At 43.5% G+C, this 20366-nt stretch overlaps 2 protein-coding genes across 3 annotated transcripts in view; one reads left to right on the top strand and one right to left on the bottom strand.

The window, feature by feature from the left end:
• Positions 1-25: 25 nt before the first annotated feature.
• si:ch211-198n5.11 (methylcrotonoyl-coenzyme A carboxylase 2) lies at positions 26-7578 on the bottom strand. Its single transcript, XM_012821780.3, has 13 exons — positions 7453-7578; positions 6779-7105; positions 6487-6683; positions 5505-5683; positions 5338-5418; positions 4676-4854; positions 4030-4228; positions 3486-3577; positions 2762-2918; positions 1875-1997; positions 1518-1642; positions 960-1041; positions 26-285 (listed from the first exon to the last, which is right to left on the bottom strand). Exons 1-13 carry the CDS (start codon positions 7470-7472, stop codon positions 199-201), a joined length of 1848 nt encoding a protein of 615 aa, XP_012677234.2. The 5' UTR covers positions 7473-7578; the 3' UTR covers positions 26-198.
• A 550-nt stretch (positions 7579-8128) lies between these two features.
• The window catches only part of fnbp1l (formin binding protein 1-like), a 46266-nt gene continuing 34028 nt past the window's right edge, over positions 8129-20366 (top strand). Inside the window, exon 1 of one of the 2 annotated variants that reach the window (XM_012821655.3) lies at positions 8129-8369. In XM_012821655.3, the coding sequence (XP_012677109.1) occupies positions 8346-8369 (24 nt within the window). In that variant the 5' untranslated portion in view covers positions 8129-8345. The remainder of the gene's footprint in view (positions 8370-20366) is intronic. The other variant, XM_031574660.2, reaches the window with a different exon arrangement.

The raw sequence follows: 20366 nt of genomic DNA, 5'->3' as shown, positions 1-20366 counted from the left end.
TCAGAGATACACAGAAGACATTAAGTACAAAGACTTTGCTTTATTCTTTACAAAACAAATAACATTGCATTGTCTTTTTGTTGGCTTATAAATTACAGAATTACAGGCATGTGGTTTAAAGGATTAGCACTTAGGTGTTTAAAATGAAGTTTTCTTAGAAATCATTCATTAAAGAGGCTCATTGTTATTGAGGTAGAGTTAAAGTCGAAGTAATGGAGTCCGCAGTTTTTCCTTGGAAATCTGATAGTCTTGTTGTTTGATGATTTTCAAACAGTTGCTCAAAATCTACAAAGAGAGAGAAAGCGAGAGCGAGAGAGACAGAGAGAGAAAACAACAGCTCTGAACAAAATGTTTTCTCATCTCATTTAACTCATTTAAACAAAAGAGAAAAATATGTATGAAATTCAAAAGCTAAAACATCCACACACACACTCCAGGACTCATAGTAGAGCTACATTCCCATAATTGTGAGTCTTAGCTTAAACTTTTCCATTTGAAACGGAGCGCCAGCTGCTTCTAATTATGGGATTCCTGTGGCAGCCCTCTGAAGGACCAGGCTCCGTGCTGAGTAAGACTGGACTGGGCCCGTGACGGGACGCTAGCTTTGGGAGGGGTTACGTTCCAAGTTGGGTCCAAATCTGGAGCCAATCCGTCATGCTAAATGAATGACCTCTCGATGGCCTGAATCAGGCCCCGAGCCAACAGATAGTGACTGAACATCAGCTTTGCTCACTCTCAGTGTGGCTGACTTTGGAGCTGATTCACACCAGGTCTATTCTAAAAAAAAGCTTCTACTGGGGCAAACTCTGACTCAGTGCTAGGTCATGTTTATTCAGTGTCTGGAGGATCCATGGCAGAAGCTACCGGATCAGCTGCTGTCCATGAATGGGATTTTTAGTTTCTTGTTATCTGATGGATCCACGGCATTTTTGTTCAGATGTTGGCAGTGTGTTTTTTACCTTCCTGGTATCTCGGGGCAGAATCACTCCGTCGTCCCACAGTCTTCCAGAGGAGAAGAACGCACCGCTTTCCTCTTCTAACCTGCACACCGCAACACAGCGCTTAGACACTGCGCCAACAAAAACACACTTATTCAAAACACCTTTAAAAGTAGCTAATCCTGACCTTGAGTGCATCAAACATTCAATGTAATCAGTTTAATTTAGTTTTTTTGTGTCTCTTAAATACTTAAAACTATGAAGATCAAAAAATGACTTAGTATACTGAAGTTCAAGAAGCTCTATAGCTCACTTATAGCTGCTTCCATCAGTACTACAGTTTGACACATGCCTATGAAAATACAGGAAAAGTACATTGTTTAAAGACTTGATACTACTGACCTAGAGTCCTCTTCAGTATTCTAAGAAACTAACTTAGTCTTTCAGAAACATTAGAAGCAAACTGAATGTTTGATGCGTTGAAGGTCAGTAGTATCAAGTCTTTAAACAATGTACTGTATGCTGTAGGTGAAGACAATTGACAGGTTTTAATTGGGGTCATGGGGAGTCTCTTGTTACATTTTGTTGAGCTGCGTAGCCTCCGATTCCTCGTGCACGAGGGCCTCTGAGCATCCCGGCGCCACCAGGGACACCCTGGCGTTAGGCCACAGGAACAGGAAGTTGGGGTCAAATGCCCTTCCACACTAGAATAAAAGACAGGAAATGACCAACAAAAAAATGACCTGTAGTTTTCACAAGGATGTCCACATTCAATGCTTAATGTATGCTCTGCATGTAAATGACTGTGTATATCTGTGAGGACAGTTGTGTTGGTGCTTTGTCTGGGTCTTGTGTGTTTTGAGTCTGTGTTGTGTTTAAAGCCACATTTCCACCACAACAAACTATAAGGCATTATTCAGCATTTTTCTGCAGTACCATAGCATAGCTGTCAGCACCATGGCAACCCCCGATCACCACAGTGATTCTTGGTGTAGAGGCACAGGCCACCGCAGACATCATGGAACCCTGAGCCTTCAGGCGGTTAGTGTTGGCCTCGGCCTGGGGGAGAGGGGGGGAGAGAGAGAGAGAGAGAGAGAGACCATTCTTAAACCATTGTCTAACTTTCAGAAATCACAGAGACACACCTCTTTCTTATTAGTGTAACATTGTAGCTTTGTTGGTTAGAGGTAGGGGAAAAGAAATGAGGCAGAGAGAAGAGAGAGAGAGAAAGGGTGATGGGGAGGGAGAGAAAAACATGAAGTGAGAGATAGAGGTGGAAAGAGGATGGAGTGAGAGAGAGAGTGTGTGTGTGAGTGTGAGAAAGGACAGAGAGAGTGAGTGTGTGTTTGTGTATTTGTGTGTGTATGTGTGTGTGTGTGTGAGAGAAAGAACATAGAGAGTGAGTGTGTGTGTCTGTGTATTTGTGTGTGTGTGTGTGTGTGTGTGTGTGTGAGAGAGAAAGAACAGAGAGAGTGCGTGAGAGCGGGACACGACTCACACATGCTGTCCAAGTGTCAGCACCGTTATGCCTAATCCTCCTCACACTGCACAACTACATTCCACAACCACACTCTAACAACAGCAGCGTTCCCACCAGCTCCGCTAGTACTGTATGTGTGTGTGTGTGTGTGTGTGTGTGTGTGTGTACGTGTACGTGAATGTGTGTGCGTGCACGCTCAATCAGAACAAATAGACAGACATAACTGATGCCTTGACCACTTGTCCGTCTACTTTTGAATAGAATTCTAATAGAATACTATTCTTGTCTCTAAAGATAGCCGTCTCATAAGAGCGGGCTGGGGTAAGTATGACTGAAGGCGTACCTTGTCCTTGGACAGCGTCAGGCTGGGCTGTGGGGCCGTGTTCTGCAGAAATACGAGTGGGACGTCCCTCTGATCGCAGAGAGTAACAAAGTGACAGCCCTTCAAAGAGGCTTCGTATGTGAGCTCGCCATTGTTCGCCACAATGCCAACGAGATGCCTGTGGGCACAGAAGAGGACAAATCCCATTGGGGACTTCAGCGGTTAACGAGCAGGCTTCAGCGCGGGGATGATTTGTTTGCTCTGACGTCTGCGAAGCCCAACAGGACAAGAGACTTTTATCTAAGTAATCTGCCATCTAGCTAGACTAGATTCCTGGTGCAATATCACCTGATTCTCAGACTGCAATTCTCTGCATCCAGAACACTCTGCTGCCATGGCAACAAGCCATTCTCGGAGAAGAGAAAAAAAAGAAAAAGAAAAGCTCTTTGTGAGACTAGATAAAAGCTGCCTGAAGAGACTTATTTTCCCCTGTTCCCAGCCTGTTTTCAGAGAGATGGCCTGACCTAATCCAGGCCTTGCTTAGAGTAATCAACTGGGTCCAGGGGGCACAATGATCTGACCTGTGGAACAGCAATAGATTTGCAGTCTACAGAACATGGCATTGTGATTCTGGAAAAAGAACATCAGTAGCACAAACCAGTCATCATAAAACAGAAAATATGTGTGGGTTGTAGACTTTAAAATGCTGTGTTATATTTTTCAATAGTACACAATCTCATCTTACCCCTCGATTCTGCCAAAACCGGTGAGAAGTGTGGCCCCGTACCGAGCTTTGAACTCCTGGAACTTACTGCCATCTGTGAGTCGGCTCACAATCTGAGGACAAAACGTTTGGGGACATGAATGAGAAATGCTGTGGTCTTACCTCTACTGTAAGTAACAGTGTACTGTACACACACACGCATAATGCAGTGTTATTCTGAGGAAGATATGATCACGTAAACAACATGGTGAAATCAAGTCAAACCAAGCATAGTCAGTTCTGATTCAACTATAGTGTATTGCAGAAAGTGCTGCCATATTGTGAGTAATTCATTAATCTAACCATCAACATGTGAGTATACAGTTAGGCCTACCACTACTGGACTGTTTGAATGCTTGTAAATGAGACTAATTCATTAATCATTCATTTTTGCACACCTCACACAAACATCTTGTCATTTGTTGGTCAAACGTATACCCTATCTGATCTACTGTCTCAGTGCTCAGGGCTACTGCATCCATGCAAGGAAAGGTGAGTGTGTTATTTGAAGCAGTTTTGCCCTGACCAGCTTGGCGTCCAGGCTGTGGTTGTAGCTCCTGGGAGCCAGACCCAGCAGGCCCTCGGCGCTGTGCAGTGGCTCCTCCACACGCCCGGCCTCCTCCTCCTCCTCCGGCAGCTGAAAGTTCAGCGTGGAGATGATGTTCCTGGTGGCCTCGTAGGCGTCCTGCTCCACGGCAGCGAAGTGGTCCACACAGCCACTCACTCTAAACACAGCACACGTCCAGACCAGGGGCATTTCACACAACAGGTCTACTCAGTTGTTTTACGGGGGGAACTGCACTGTTTGAAAATCTGTGCTTTGTAGTTAAAAGTGCCATATTCAGAAAGCTTTATCGTGCGGTTTTCCAACTAACTTAGAAAACCTGCTTTAGTAAATACATCCTAGAGTGTCCGGGGCAAATATATCTTCAGTGAATACTTATTGAATCATGCTTGGTCTTCACCTCAACACTGGCTCTAAGGCTCTGCTAGACTAGAGCAAGATCCGTCCGCTGAAACACACACACACACTCCCAACATTGACGAGATAACAACTTCCTTCTTTTTCTAAAATGATACTCTGATGTAACAGTTTTACTCCAATCAAATAAATCAATTTCCCATTCCTCTGCCTCCACCTCCCAGATTAGTTTACTCACTCACTGACTCACTCTGCATGTAGGCGGGCCCCCCCCAGATCCTCGGGGGTCACCTCCTCCCCTGTGGCTGCCTTCACCAGCGGGGGCCCCCCCAGGAAGATCGTTCCGATTCCGTGCACCATCACCGTTTCCTCTGCCATGGTGGGAATGTAGGCACCCCCAGCGGTGCAGGAACCACAGACTACTGCCACCTACAGGCCAAACAGAGCAGTTACAATACATAGGAGTATCAATGGTAAGGAAATAGAGTAATGTCTATTGTCGTAGGCATCGCAATATTTGGTAACAAATATTTGTAATGGCCAATTATGTGACTGACAGAGGCAGTTTAACATTTGACATCACTGTAAACTAAGACTCAACCTCCCGGGTCATGCCACGGCAAATCACTTAGAGCCTCGCAGGTCATGTCATGGAAAAATAGGTGGATTCAGACCAGCAAACATTATTGTAATTTCAGCCGGGGACACCAACTTTACATTTTTTTTAACACAAGACCTATTGGGTGGACTATGGGTCGGTCATTTTTAAGATGTTTGCCTGTCCTGACCATGATTTGTCCCAAACCCTACCGCCAAATCTAAACCTAGTGTTGTTTCTCATTGTCAAAAAGTCTCAAAATAGTTGATTGGGCCTATCAAAAAAGAAAGTTGATCCTAAAGTTTCTTCCTTGCCTGCGGTATCTTCATAGCTGACATCACTGCTTCGTTGTAGAAAGTGCGTCCTCCTTGGTTTTTGTCAGGGAAGATCTCTGACTAGGAGTGAAAGAGAGTGAATAGGTTATTCGCAGACCAGAGAAGCCTGACTGCAGCAGGTCAGTGTATATTCCCCCTCTACTTGCCTGCAGGGGCAGGAAGGCACCACCACTGTCCACTAAATACACACAGGGAAGACGGTTCTGCATGGCTACATCTTGGGCCCGGAGTTGCTTCTTGACTGTAATGGGGTAGGCAGTGCCTCCCTTCACGGTGGCATCGTTGGCTATGAACACACACCACAGTCCGTTGATCTTGCCAATGCCTGTGGGGGGAGGGAAAGAGGAGGAAAGAGGGGAGACAGCTTTTAAGATGATCTAAATTCCTCATATTTTGCATCTACTTGAGATTATGCTGCTGATAAAAAAAACATTACTCAGCCTAATTAAAAGTGCTCTGGTGAAATTAATTCGATCAAAGAATTAGGTCCCTTTTTTGGTGATAAGTGACAACAGCACAGGTGTTTTTTTTAAGTTACCACATAATGTAACGTGCAAAGGGTTAGCGAAGCTTCCGCATTGCATGCATGCGGGAAGGGAAAAGTGTTCTAAATTAGAATGGTGTGTTTCATGTCACGCTTTTGTATCCAATGTTAGCGTGTGTGAATGTTAGCTTTGCTGTCTGGGCCATGTGTCATTTAATGCCCGAGTTTAGCCCTGTATGAGTTCAGGTGTATTCGTTAAAGCAGATAAGACTTCATCCGTTTTCCTGACTCATTAATTGGTGTCAATATTTCCAGCCCATACTCGTTCAAATTAAACGGCTTACGGCCAAACGACTTAGCATTAACTTAACCTGTTAGATTCTGGAATGTTTTGGCAATTTCCATCTAAGGTTGCATGCCCAAAATCCAATTAATTTACCGACGTTACAGTATTAAAATGTTGATGCCCTCAGATTTAGTTCCCTTGGTTTGTGACACAATGTTTGGGCACACTTGTTGTTTCTGTTGTTCTGGTGAAGTTATGCTTCTGTTATTATTGCCTTTACTTTTCAGTAATGCTTCATTATGCAGTTAAAAACACATATATACATCATCCAGTGGATATCCCAAGAGCTCTGACCTACCAGTGAGACAGCCTGCTGAAGGGATATCACCGTAGGGCAGTCCCAGCCCTGCGAATGGGCCCAACTCAAGGTAGTCCTCATCATCGAGTAACCTCCGAAGGCGATCCCTGACCAACAGCTTTTTGTTTCTCTGCGTGTGACGGAGAACAGCATTGTCGCCACCTCCCTTCAGCACCTGCGCTTTATATTTGTGATATCTATAGAGAAATAATACAAGTCGATTTTGAGAGTAAAACCGAATGTGCCAGATAAATATGTAAAGTTTTTTTAAAGAGAGAAAATGACAAATGACCTCTCTTGGCAAACCAGGCTGTTCTGTAAATTTAGTTCAAATACGTGATTCTGGATTGGGTGGAGGGCTCCGTCTATGACTGGAAAGGCACTGGGCAGACGTTTTCTCCGTGCAATGCTCATGGACTTGGACTGTGCTCCCTGGTGCATAACTTGTGCAGCCAAGAAGTGTGTCAAAGGTTGCCGCCGATCCGTCGTGGCCGGTGATATCCATGAATGAATGCACCGCCGAGGTCGACTTCGAGTAGTAATACTCCACTTTTTATCCGACATCATTTGTTGTCTTGGGCATGAAGACAAATCGATTGAGCCCTCGATCTTCAAACCCCTGTTGTCAACAATAAATCAGCTGGGGACACTGTTTACAGCAATGACAAACTTACTCCTCAGGAGAAGATGTCACGTTCACTGCCCTCTAAATAAACCATTTTCCATGTTAACCTTGTATACTTTTCAATGCAATATGGATTGACGGCATGAGTAACCTATAGGTTTTCGTTCCGTTGTACCTTCGCCAGGTGAAATTATTAGTAGCCACAAAAGTCGTTTGTTTTGTTAGCTTAAAGATTAGGCATCCAAATAAGCAGTTTCTCCACTGCCATTTCCACATAAATATTACTACAGTTAAATCTGAGTAAAGATCATGTTTTGCTGAAAATAAAGCTCATGGCTTACCTTAGTATGCATCTGTACATGACAATTAGATAATGTAGAAAAGAGATTTGTGATATTAGCTTACAGGTCTTCTAGCTAAAAAGTAGCGTGTTGTCACATTGAACGAAGTCCGGAAGGAAACACAGCAAAACGCCCATTCCCTGCAATGCTCAAAAATTACCACTAGAGGGCATTATTTGACAATTAATTACACTGACAAAACCAAACTACAGTATGCTTTGTTCATCTAATACATATGGACGAAATTATTCTCACCGTCACAGAAAATGCATTTGTAGCTTAATTTTGTAATGGCCAACATTATAGGATATGTGCAAATATGCAAGCCCTTGAGTTTCTAAATTTGACAATCAGGACCCTGTTGTGTATAATCATAAGGTATATGATAGAAGAGTGCCCTTTTAGCATTTATAATTTCACCTTTGCCTCCAGTAAAATACATACAATTCTCAGGCAGTTTCAGTTAGCTTCAGCTTTCAGCATACGTCTACGTTGATCCTAAAACATATTTTAACAGTTTTGGGGGTGAATTCAGTGGGGAGCTCTGAGCTCAATGATTCCATTGACAGATATGACACACGTGCGATTCCTCGAAAGACATGGGAGCCGTTTATTTTCTTCTGTTGTACACAACTGTTTCACGTAACTTTGCAACTATTCCTGATACATCGTTTAATTCACAGAGTTGTAGAATAACCTGAACCTCCCGTTCCTCCCGTGTCCTCCAAGATCCCAACTTCCTGTGCGAGCGCTGAATCAGACAGACAGTTCCTCTTTGGAATTGGCTCTGCAGCGCTAAGGAGGCTACACGACGACAGACGGTGAAACAGTCTAGAGTTTTGAACGGGGGATACGTTGACAATTGGAGAGTTTTGTCCGAAGAGCAACCAGCCATGAGTTGGGGAACAGATCTTTGGGTAAGAACGCTCTATGCATTTGCAAAGTTTTAAGTCCCTTTTCCGCTCGAGAAAAACCCCGCTTTCTCCTGTTTTGGCATTACTTCAACAAAGGTGCCCTACTACCTTGGTTTCAGCATTGTTTCTAACCAACCTATCCTAGCCAGTGCATTCGTGATACACATACACACCTTTCCATCATGAATACGAAACAAAGAAAGAATAAATTAACGACGCATAGGCTGTAAATTAGATATATTTTCTATATGTAGATCAAATCTTACTTTTATGAAACATTTAATAAGCTATTTGTTAGATAAACTACTGTAATGATTCCCTCATTGGCCGTCGGGAGGCTATTCACACCCAGTCTCGCAGACAAGGTGGTTGAGAGAATGTAACCTATCCTAAGATAACAAGACTCTGGGCAGTCTGTTTCGGATCAGTTGAAATAATTTAGAAATATGTTTAAATCATAATAGAGTCTCAGCAGTTGAATGTAAACATGTAAGCGATGCATGATTTATTCCACTGACCTGTCCGATCTTATTCGCCACGCTATATTGTACATTGTTTATTTCGGGGGTACTCTTTGCTGTAAAATAATTTGGCGTAAAATCACTCGACAAGGAAATTTGGCAAAGCCTCGGATTAATAGGATCAAGAATAAACTGCTAATAATGGGTTAATGTGTAGGTTAGGCTCGCGAAGGAGATTAACTCTGTGATAATCTATCCCATTCAGTAGTATCCTTGACTTGATTCGTATGAAGTAACCGGTTATGTTTATTGTATCGAGTTTAAGATTTCTACAGTGTTGAAGATGTTTAATCCATAGTCTTTAGACACAATGGAATATCGCAATTTTTCACTATTTCAAAGACAATGAATTGAAAAGTCAGAAGACATTCTGGAGGGGTGTTGCCCGTGAAACGCTGTTGGGGGAAGACCAACCCGACAGCCTCCAAAATCAGGGATGCACCTTGGCTTGGGGGAAAAAAGCAACAGCACCAACAAAGACGACCACATGCTAACTCAGAAATATGCGGACAAAAGAGCAGAGAGAGTAAAGATCTATTGATGTCAACGTCATTGTGTTGCTCAAGTGTTGCCATCTGCTTATACTGCTACGATGCACGTGCTACTGCATTGACTGAGCTCGGGATGTAGCGATGGTTGTTGAGTTCATCTGTCTGACGTCATCGACGGTCCCGTTCTGTCTCCATCACCTCAGTTGTCTGGCTCTTGACAGTAGCGGGTGGTGAAACATGTCTAGGGATGTTGATCTGCCGTTTATAACCGGACCACAGCCTAAGTCATCAGCTCCTCACTCAGTTATATGTCGGCTAATGTAAAAATTTGGTAATCAATATCGTTCTCTTTTGAAAGCACTTAATCCCCCCTTTGCACACGTGTCCGATCTAGCATATGCCGTTATATCGATCTAGTGAGATCTAATATGACAAACATGCAAATGCTGAGAGGTTCCTAATCCACTAAAAGGTGCTGCTGATGAAGAAAAATGGGAACATTTGCACCTGAGACCTGGAATACTGGCTTTCTTGTAGTCCAGGTGTCAAACATGTATTCATAGGGGAGAGTAACACTGTAGATGAATTTAGATGATTTGCAAGCTTGGGATAAATTGGCATACACTGGCGATAGCCCTACCAGTTGCATTCTGAATGTGTAATATGAGTATTATACGCATCAGTGTAAGATACACAGTGGCAGAGGCATCGTGCTTGTGCTTTGTCATGGTCTGTAGTTTTTAAATACTAGAATTTGACACAGCTTTGGTTCTGCAGGAACAGTTGGTACATTAAATGAGTTGGGTATAATGGAGCTTTGTGTACTAAAATGTTCATTGCTACTCCTACTCCTAGAGTTGAAGTGTCACTGGATGGTATTAAAATTCATTTATGGAGCAAGCAGAGGGTTAAGAGCCTGCATATGGGGAGAGGTTTGGGTCAAGTAGCATTAAAACCATATGCTAATTGTCACAGTATTGTAGGATTATGTCTAAATGTCTGGACATGGGATATGTTAAGACTGTCCATCATGCTGCAAGACCTCTCTATCTGTGTAACCCACGTTTTAAAAAAAATGTTTTCTTTTGAGAAGATGATACCAGGCTTGCTATGTGCATATGTATGCTTGTGGGGATGGTGGCTATACGGTTAGCCACGTCCTTGTGTTGGCTTCTAAATGTGTATTCAGTTGGATTGATGGCATGTCTTTGATCCCTATCTGTGTACATGACTTGTATAAATCCTTAAAAGAACAACAAGAACAGACAGACTTAGTCCACAGCGTATGTTTGTGTCTGTCAGAGAAGGTGGACATTGCAGAGGATACAGACAACTTGGCGAGCCAGGAAATCATTATTAAAGAAATGACACAGCAGTATACCATGTTGTGCTGGCAGGAAGTCGAAGATACCAACTGACTATTATCATGGGTAACTGACTCTTATCAATAGGTGTGTGTGTGTGTGTGTGAGAGGTGAATGTAGCAAACTGCTCGTTAGCAGCTATCCAGCTCGGATCAGGACCTTATCATATCCAGTCTACGGCCGTCTGGAGGGTTGTGTCTCATGGGTAGGGATGGGTATCGTTTGGTTTTTATCCGATACCGGTACATAACCGATACTTTTAAAACGATACCGGTGCCTAAACGGTGCCGGAACCGATACTTTTATAAAAAAAATTAAAAAAAATACGATTGACGACATTTAAGAAAGGCTTTATTGCCAAATATATGAACTGTTTAAAGTAGATTATATATATAAATAAATACAAAACACCTTTTAACTTAAAACTTAAATAATATATGAACTGTTAACAAAAGTTTAGACTATACTTAAATAAATACAAATAAATACAAAACACACACTCACACTCTGTACACACACTACAGCTTCAATACTTCAGCAATTCTTTTGTTCAATAAATTTTTTTTTCTTCAAATTGAACAATATATTAACTGTTTAAATTATATTATAAATATAAATACATACAAAACACTTGGCTTCAAACTTTTTAACTTCAAACTATGAACATTATATTAACTGTAAACAACAGTTTATAGTATACTTAAATAAATATAAATAAATAAATACAAAAAACAGCTTCAAACTTCTTTTGCAAAAATATGAGCATATTTGCCTTTGGAGTCAAAAATGTATTATTTTGTTTGCATTTATTTCATGAAATTTCACCATTTTATGATTTGTTTATACCTATCTTTTCTATCTTGTTTATAGTTAATCTTGTTACTTGAACACACTGAGTACGAGAAAATGTGTACTGCCCCTTTAAGAGACTACCGTAGGTTAAGTATAGCTGTCATCTCCGTTTATTTTTCAGTCTTCGGTTGCTGATCTGCCGTTGAATTCTTTGCCTTCTCTCCACTCTTTTCACGCAATTGTTTAGTTGCATTTGCTGCACGTCGCGATGTTTGAATATTTTGGTGCGAAATACAGCCACACTTTTGACCGTTTACCTTTCGGTATTTTCTCTGTTAAAAGGTTGATGGCTAGTTCTGTTTGTGCTTGCTCTGTGAAATGCTGCATGCTCTTCACTGTCATAAGACTGTTGCTATGAAAACACCAATGAGCGTGAGCGACACAGGACAAAGTTTACATTGGGAGCTGGGGCAGTTTTACATGTGCCCCGCAGAATCTGCCTAGCAACCGTTTTCAATTGGCTCAGGCACCGAAATGAAGCACCGAAATCTGCGTTGCATTTCGGTCCGGGTAGGTACCGGTTGTATTGGAACCGGTTCCATATTGGTACCGGTTCTCGGTACCCAACCCTACTCATGGGAGAACCAAGAACTGTAAAGCTTAGGAACCTTTGCCAGGAAAGAGGTGGTCACGTGATATGTAGCAGGCATTGATCAGGAGTCCTCGCAGCCCACTACCTAGGTTCTGTGCTGCCTGAGGGTGGTGGTCACAGCCCTAGATACTCTGAGCTCTCGTACTGTACGTTGGGTAGAGTGGTGCCTAGAAACCTTTGTTTGAGCTGTGTTCAAATCTGAGGTTGCCACTGAGGATGGAAACAAAGATCTGTTTACATGACTTCTCTTTCTTTCTGCTCAAGATTTACGATATAAGAAAAGGTCGAGTTTGTTTTGATTATGTAGATGAGATTTAGCCCAAGAACAGACTGGTTTAACCAGTTGAAAAAACGATGGTTATCCCAGGGCTACGTGTGCAGGGAGTTCAGTCATGTTCGTACCAGTCCTCCAGTACATTCCCTTCCAGACGTTCCACATACGTGCTCTAACTGCATTTGAACGGAGCGGATCCACCAGAACATTGTTGTCTCTATCGACGGCACACAACCTTTCCAACTTCAAGGAAGTCATGGCTTAATGGAATTTGAGTCGGAAAGGAAATGTACAGTGTTCTCGATTATCAGACAGTCAGCATGTGATTTATGAGGAAGCTCTGGGCAGAGAGCAGGGCGAGGCGAAGCCTGTTTCTCTGACTGGACCCTGAAGTGGCTCACAGTGAGCTACTGAACCTCACGGGGAGAGCAGCTCTGCTCTGACATGGCTGCCAGTGTGATTTAAGGCGGTTCAATCAGTGCTAATCCTCTGGACTCGGAGGTGGGTGGGGAGCCTTCTGTTGTTTGGCTTTGACCATGTTTTTGACAACTCCACCACCCCCACCCCCCACACAAAATACTCTTAACACCGTAAACACCCACCCTCTTGCTTCTTCCAAACTGTTCAAAACACAGCGTTTCAAATCCGGCAGTTAGAACTGTGTACTAAACTGTGATCATTTATGTTAAATATTGAACTTTGCATAAATAGACTTGCATTGTGAACATATTTTTATTGCAAATGTCTCTTAAATCATTCTACTTTCTGATCATTATGCAGATCCCACGGTACCTTGACCTTAATCAGGCTGTGTTTTTATTTAATCGTGCTCCTTTGGCGGAGGGAACAGCCTACTGTGAGTCATTAGCCAACTTTATAGCTACCGTGCTACATTGAGAAGCTGCTTTCAGCTAATTTACATTTACATTCAGCTTCATTCATTTGGCAGACACTTTAATCCAAGGCAACTTGCATTATGGTATGTATGCCATCATTATGTGTGCCCCTGGGTATCCAACCCTTGCCCTTAGGGAGTTTTAGCAACTTGCTCTACCAGTTGAAATACAGGAACCCTACGTGACTACAATACAAGCCGAAATAGCAGTGAGTGACTTGTAGCCATGTTTGACTGGTTTCTGATCTGTCAGGGCTATAAGACATGAAGTGGGAGCTTCAGGGTGTAAGCAGGAGCACTATTTGGCTGCTGGAGCTCATCAGTGATCAGGCTTTGCCTTAATCTGGACTACCTGGGGCTTGGTCAGGTGGTGCCCAGACGAGTGATAATTACTCCCTGTAGCAGCCTGGGGCAGTGCCAACCTGGGGCTGGCAGAGGAGGTGGCCACCGTCCCATCACGTCCCGTCACGCTCAGCAGACAGGGCAGAGGAGCGTAGCGGGGAAACGCTTTGTTTGAGGACAAACTGCAAGGGTATTCTTTTATTTGTGATCTAAGAGGCTTACTTTGTTGAGTAATTCTTTTGGTCATGTGCCTCAAGTCTTTTCGGGGAAGCGGCAGAATGGTTTTGCTAGTTGACCTATTTTTGCTCGGCTTAATTGACTTTCTGTTTTCACAGCCCAACAGATGTACTGTGGCAATTTACAGACGGTGCCGTATAATCTGTTGAGCAGGCAATTACTGCAGTGTGAACTAAGGGGAAACACATTGCTTTGTTAAAGAACGGAGCGCTGGTGGAATAAAGATGTTTCTTTCATGGTTTAGGCGGCAGCAGCGCAGTGTGACAATGCCAACACAAAGACTTAAAATGGTACACACAGGTTGCTTGTTATGATCTGGCTTAGTTGTGCCTCCTTACATAATTTCCGAGTGAAAAAACGAAAAGTCTCCAGGGTAATCCGCGTAGCACAAAGAGAGGTTTGCACAATCCCAGCCTTGTGTTTCTCCGTGTCCCCCTGGCATGAAGCTCTCCTCCGCAGAGATCCTTAAAGCACCCCACTGCTGGGCTTCTTCCTGTTTAGAGCACCACACACAAGAGCTGCCTGTCCTTCCTATTACACTCTTCATATTCTTCATTCTTCATCACCTCTCTTTTCATGTCCTTCCTAGTGCACTCTTTTCTTCATCACCTCTCTTTTCATGTCTCTCGGTTTAGAGCACTTGCAGACTTTCCTAGAGGTTTGCTATGGTTCAGGGTGTCCGATCCGATCTTCATTTGTTCTTTGAGCATCTCATTAAGATAGAGAGAGAGAGGGTTGGACTCTGTGACGATGCAGAAAACAAAGGGAAACAAATATTTGGTTGTGACTACTGGAGCAGAACCTGTCAAAGTAATGGACTGTTCAAGTAACCAAATGCTGGCAAAATGTGTGATTTGGCCAGTTTGTCTGCGACAGCAAGAAATACAAAAGAAAAAAAAAGCCAGGAATGGGCATACGTCACGGCTCAGTTGGCTTTAGTAGTTTAATCACTGGGTTCTCAGCTGTGGAATTGCTGGATAAAATCTCTGTTAAGCGGTGGAAACCTCAACAGTTGTCTTTTCCATTCAACTTCTTGTTGCATTACAGCCAGAGTGGATGGGCAGCAGGGGGTTGAGGAACAAGACTGCAGATGATTTTCAGATGTAGAAAGAAAACAATGCCAGAGGAGCTAATAAGAAGCTACATTAGTTAGTTACTATAGATGCATAAATGGCCATCAGCCTAGTAAATGAAGTACCCTCCAGCAATACTTTGCTGTATAATGTACAACCTAATGTATCCTTATGGACGTAGACATTATGCTATTCAGAAACTCACATCTGAGGCAACTTAATGGCCACAAATATCTTCATTCTTCCCTTCTTCTCTGAGCTCAAACAACAATAACATGTATGCTATCAGCAAGAAGCCGATTCCAAAGTGTAAATGGCTCTTATATGGCCCTGATTTGGCATTTGTCTGTGTCCGATTAGGGTCGAAGCCATCCCATTTTCAGCCTCTGTGTGTGTTGGCTGCAGAAGGATGGTCCAGTAGGGAGGGTAGGGCTGAAAGCTCATTGTAAGAGACTCTCACCGAATGTGACTCCACGCTTCCGGCACCTAGACTTGGCTTCTCTGGCCTCTTGTTCGTACTGGCAGACAGAGAAATAAGAGAGAGAGAGAGATCAGAGAGAGTGAGAGAGAGAGAGAGAGCGTCAGAGACACAGAAATGAGAGAGAGAGAGAGAGAGAGAGAGAGAGAGAGAGAGAGAGAAGGACGGAGAGCATACAAATGATTTACTGGTGTGAGGCTGAAGTACCTTTTCCTGTAGTCTGTTTAGTGTTTACCATTTCTTGTTCTGCTGAAGGTGTCGTTGGCTCTTGTATACAAAACACTTTTTGCTGGCTCAGACCGTTTCTACTGAGTAGCATAGATGCTTATCTACTGTTGTCGTCCACAGCAAACTTAGCCATTTGCAGTTGAAGTATTTTGGGGAGATCTAAGATTAAAAAATAAAATCAATATTTGATCTTCGTAAAATAAAGGTCCAAGTATATTCATTAGGTTGAGTGCAGCAGAACCAGCACTCCTCTTTGTGCCACAGATGCTTCTTCCCATTGATTTCTTTAATAATTTATTGGAGAAACCAGAGCCCTTGGCCTGCATTGTTCTCCCAGCATGGAAAATAAATCCAGCTTTAGCACGGGCTCTTTGGGAGTTTGGCCTGCCTGTGCCGAGTCGAGGGGTAACGGAGTTCATTGTTCACAGGCCTCTCATTCACTTTTACAGGGGCCTCTCCGCAGCTAAACTAATGGCTGAGGTCTGTTTACAAAAAGGGGGACAAATGTTGGTTCACCCACTGTGAAATATCGTCAGAATACATGTAACTAAGCTATACAAAGACCTGCTGGAGCTCTTAAGCTCTCAACGACAAGTACAGTTTGCAAGAAGACCTTTTTTTCTTCCTTCACCTTCATATGACTTGCGTGTGAACCTTCTCTATCTTTTCCTCCATGTATGAGAAAGGACTGACAAAACAAAAGGTCCCAGACAGTTTTAGTGACCTGCATACTAACTTATCAGCAGTGAATTGTTGTTTTGTGTCAAGGCGATGAGGTTGGTCTCCTAGGCAGCCCCTTGTGCTGTTGTCAGTGGCCTACCCAGTGTGCTAAGTTGCCCAAAGTCAATCTAAAGGCATGGTTACACCATCGGCCTTTATTCTAGGTGGGTTTAGGAATATGTGGCTTTTCTTGCAGTCGTTTTTCAGAAGTGCTCAATATGCTGTGTGGTAACTGCGACCAGTTCACACACCATATATAACTACTGTGATTAGGTTAATCATTTATTTGGGAAAAATGCATGGCTTAGCCTATGCCAGCATGTCCTGGCATGAGCACATGCAGTACACTGGCCAAGGCCTTGTTTTATCAGTGTTCTATGGGACAATTTGCTGCCTAGTCTTTGCTTGCTCTTACCTTAACGTTTTTTTAATAACTTTGATTTGCTCCACTTACGTGCTTATGATTCATTTAATCATAGCCGGAAGCTGAACTTTAACCCAGACCAGGGCTCTGAAAGTTGCTCACCGGAGTAGCGTGTCATAGTTTATGCTACATCGAGTGAAAAGAGTGAAGAGAGTGCAGCACAGGTCTCACACAGAGCAGTCCTGTTCCCCTAAGGGGGTTAAGTGAGTACATGAAGCTAGGTGAGGGTGGACCCCCTCATCCGCCCACCCATCCATGCCTCATCCTCTTCCCCACCACCCCTACCCCTTTGCAAATCCCCAGCCATGGACAATATGGTCGTAATATTGAACAAACTACAGTGCTTAATTAAATGGTTATAACAGAGCACTGAACATCAGGCTGAACCAGACTCCCCCAGATGTGAAGCACGTCGTTCCCCTCACATTACTCTCCAGATGGTGTCTCTTGCGATTCAGTCGCAAGTCAGTGCCAGTGGACAAAAAGGAAACCGGAAATGTCTCATTTTGGTGTGTTTGGATGAACGGCAGAGCCATCAGCTGTTAGGCCTGAGGTATGGAGGGCTGTTGCGTGTTTGAGGGATGTGGGCGGACGTGGTGAGCTGTGGTTTCCTCTGCCGTCTCCCATGTTGTGTGGACCTTACTTTCCCTCCCTCCTCTCCACTCCACAGGAAGTGAATCACAGGTGAATGACTGTGACCGCATACGTCCATTATCTAAGAACGATAATTTCACAAAGTAAAGGCAGTTGAGAAAAGTTTTTTAAAAAAAGTGACAAACTACAGCGTTGCACCCTTTTATTATTACGCAACTTATTTTATTAACAGCAACTCCTTTCATCAGGAGTGGGAGATCTGTTGCTGTAAGAGCGCTACATCATACCACATCCTACTCCTGATTTCATTTTCCTCTCCTGGCTCAGAGTGGCTTCATCAGCCACAGATATCCTAAATACAGTGCAGCCATACCTTTAGACGGCTGCAGAGAGCAGCCAATCGGATCACATCTGTGCCAGATCAGGGGCAGCCTCAGGACGAGCTTAGCTGCTCATGTGGGCCCGAGCGTTATAAAGAGCTCAGGAGCATGTTGAAATTACTGTCATGCTGAAAAACCGAAAGGTTGCAATTTGTGTCCCACTGGGCCGACTCAGGATGCTGGAAGCATATTTACATCCACATAACAGCTTTCTTTTACTGAGTATTTTGTTTGGAAGCTGAGGCCCCGAAGAAGCTAGGATGAGGGCCAAATAACACAAGAGCACACTAGATTTGCTTACCCCAACCCTCCCAACCACTGGTCCAATGGTCTCCCTTTACCACAGAGAAGTGTCGAAGCCACTGAACAACCAAAATCCAAGGAGTCCTGCACTTTTTAGACAGTATCATGGGAGTGCAAAGCAACTTACAGTGCATACTTACATGCTAATGAAAAGTTTGGCTCAGCCAGGCTCTACCAACATCTACAGAAACATGTCTCAGTTTTTTTTTACCTCCCCCCAGACAAGAACAGTGTCATCACTACTTTGATCCACAGTTGTTTACCTGTCTGATTCTCAGCAGTGGGTACTTTTCCTCCCAGAATTCCTCAGTAATTAAAAGCCTGGCTGCCTGGCCCCCTGGAGTCTACAGTGGCCCTGTAAACACAGCGAGCCAGCAATGAGCCTCGCAGAGCAGCAGGCGGCTGCTGTGCCACTAAAGTACAGTCATATGGACGGCTTCCTCTTTGTTTCCTCGAGGCCGAGCCTAGACTTCGGTGACTTAAGTGAAAAGTTATGTCGGGCAGGAACCTATTGCCACGCTGGAGTGTAATTGATAGCGGATGTTTGGAAGCTGGTTTTGTCCGTTAAGTCAGGCAGCGAATGGGTTTTATTGTAATTTGAAGCTTTATCGCTCTTGTGGTTAGTTGTGTCAGCCGTGGACTTTCTCTGTTAAAACCGAAGGAGGGTGTCTTTCCGTCTCTATTTTAGAGCCGGTCTCATTCCAGGAGACACCATCAGAGAGACAGCAGGAAATGAGGTGACTGCGTGAGTATGCAGGCCACAGGGGCTGTTCAGCTACACAGGCCTCCAGTCCTTCATTGTGCTTTGTGCGTTTACAAGAGCCAATGCTTAACACTTGAGTCACAGTGCCGAGCTTTAAGCAGCCTGCACATGCTCTGATGCTGTCCCCCCTGGATGCCTCTGATCTCTGCGCCACAGGAAGTACGGCTCATCTGGTCTCAGGAAGGGACCCTGACTGTTCCTCTCCCCTCTCATCAGTGATTAGACTGCAGTGACAGCAGGCCGGTAAGCACCAACAACTGCAGAGGTGGTGTGCGAAGGTTTGTCGGAAGAATGTTGCGTCACATTTCTGAACGTTTGCCTTTGAAGGATGGCGGTACTGTGGAGGTGATTCTAACAAGCAACATGGGTGTTTTAAAAGAACCGTGACCACCCTCCCCTTTCTCTTGGCACGCTGTGTCTTGTTCTCGTGTTCGGAGCAGGGGACTTTGTTTTCCATATGGTGTTTACTCCAGTGTCATGCCTTGCCCTACTCTCTTGGCCAGATGAACTTTGTGTCTCCACAGTAAAAACAAACAAAACACATTAGTGGATATTTCTCTCTTTTCAATTTTTTACTTTTTTTTTTTCCTCTTTCCAGAGAATTCATCTGGAGGGTTCAGATATACCTGATTTTAAAATATACCAGCATAGACGTGTTCCCTAGCAAGCAAAATTATCGTGGAATGCATTCCTTCTGGCATCCATTTTATGCAAGATCATTTGGTCATTAGCGCAAGTGTTAAGACTATGCCAACAGTAAATATCACACGTATTATGTATAATTATGTCCAAGTCTGTTATGTTATGAATGTCAGTCAACTGGCTTAGTCTTCCTAGTTGGTGCTGGGAGTGTCTGCCTCTGTTTGGCCCTCGGCCACTGAACATGTGATGCACAAGTTCTCAGATGTGGAAACTGGTGCCGGATGCAGCGCTCATTAGTGTTTGATTCGACTTTGATTCACAAGCTAACGATTCAATTCGATTCCAATTCGAGATATGAATAAGATTTGGATTTTTTTTTTTATATGAGAATAAGTTGGGATACTTTAGAAGAGCAGAAAAAAAGGACTGTCCAGGGAAAAATAGAACATCTGTTCAACCTACCCTAAAGGGAACACAATTTTAATAGGGTTCTATTGTGTCTTGCAAATGTGGGTACAAGACCTGCAAGGTAGGGTTCTTTATGGGTTCTAGACCTGTAAGGTAGGGTTCTATTGTGTCTTGCGAATGTGAGTACTAGACCTGTACGATAGGGTTCTATGAGGGTTCTATTGTGTTGAGGAAGCAGAAAACAAGAGTGATCATGTTCTGGTGAAACTTGAACACAGTCTTTAGAATTTACCTGGTTAGCATGAGCTCTTTGCTAAAACCTCCCCAGTGTTAAACATTACCATCTTAAATTGTGTGTATAATTTAGGAAATGTGGTTGTTATGCACTGCCATCTATCATTTTGTAGTGGAGGAGAGTT

This window comes from Clupea harengus, chromosome 10, assembly GCF_900700415.2.
Source record: "Clupea harengus chromosome 10, Ch_v2.0.2, whole genome shotgun sequence".
NCBI lineage: Eukaryota > Metazoa > Chordata > Actinopteri > Clupeiformes > Clupeidae > Clupea > Clupea harengus.
This window is presented reverse-complemented; position numbering and strand designations above follow the sequence as displayed.

Bases quoted from the DNA above. Each gene is read 5' to 3' on its own strand.
- si:ch211-198n5.11 (XM_012821780.3), bottom strand. From the start codon at position 7,472: ATGTACAGATGCATACTAAG. The intron at 1,042-1,517 runs GTAACAAGAGAC...TGCGGTGTGCAG, and splicing joins GCTACGCAGCTCAACAAAAT to GTTAGAAGAGGAAAGCGGTG. The intron at 286-959 runs GTAAAAAACACA...CTCTCTTTGTAG, and splicing joins TGCCCCGAGATACCAGGAAG to ATTTTGAGCAACTGTTTGAA.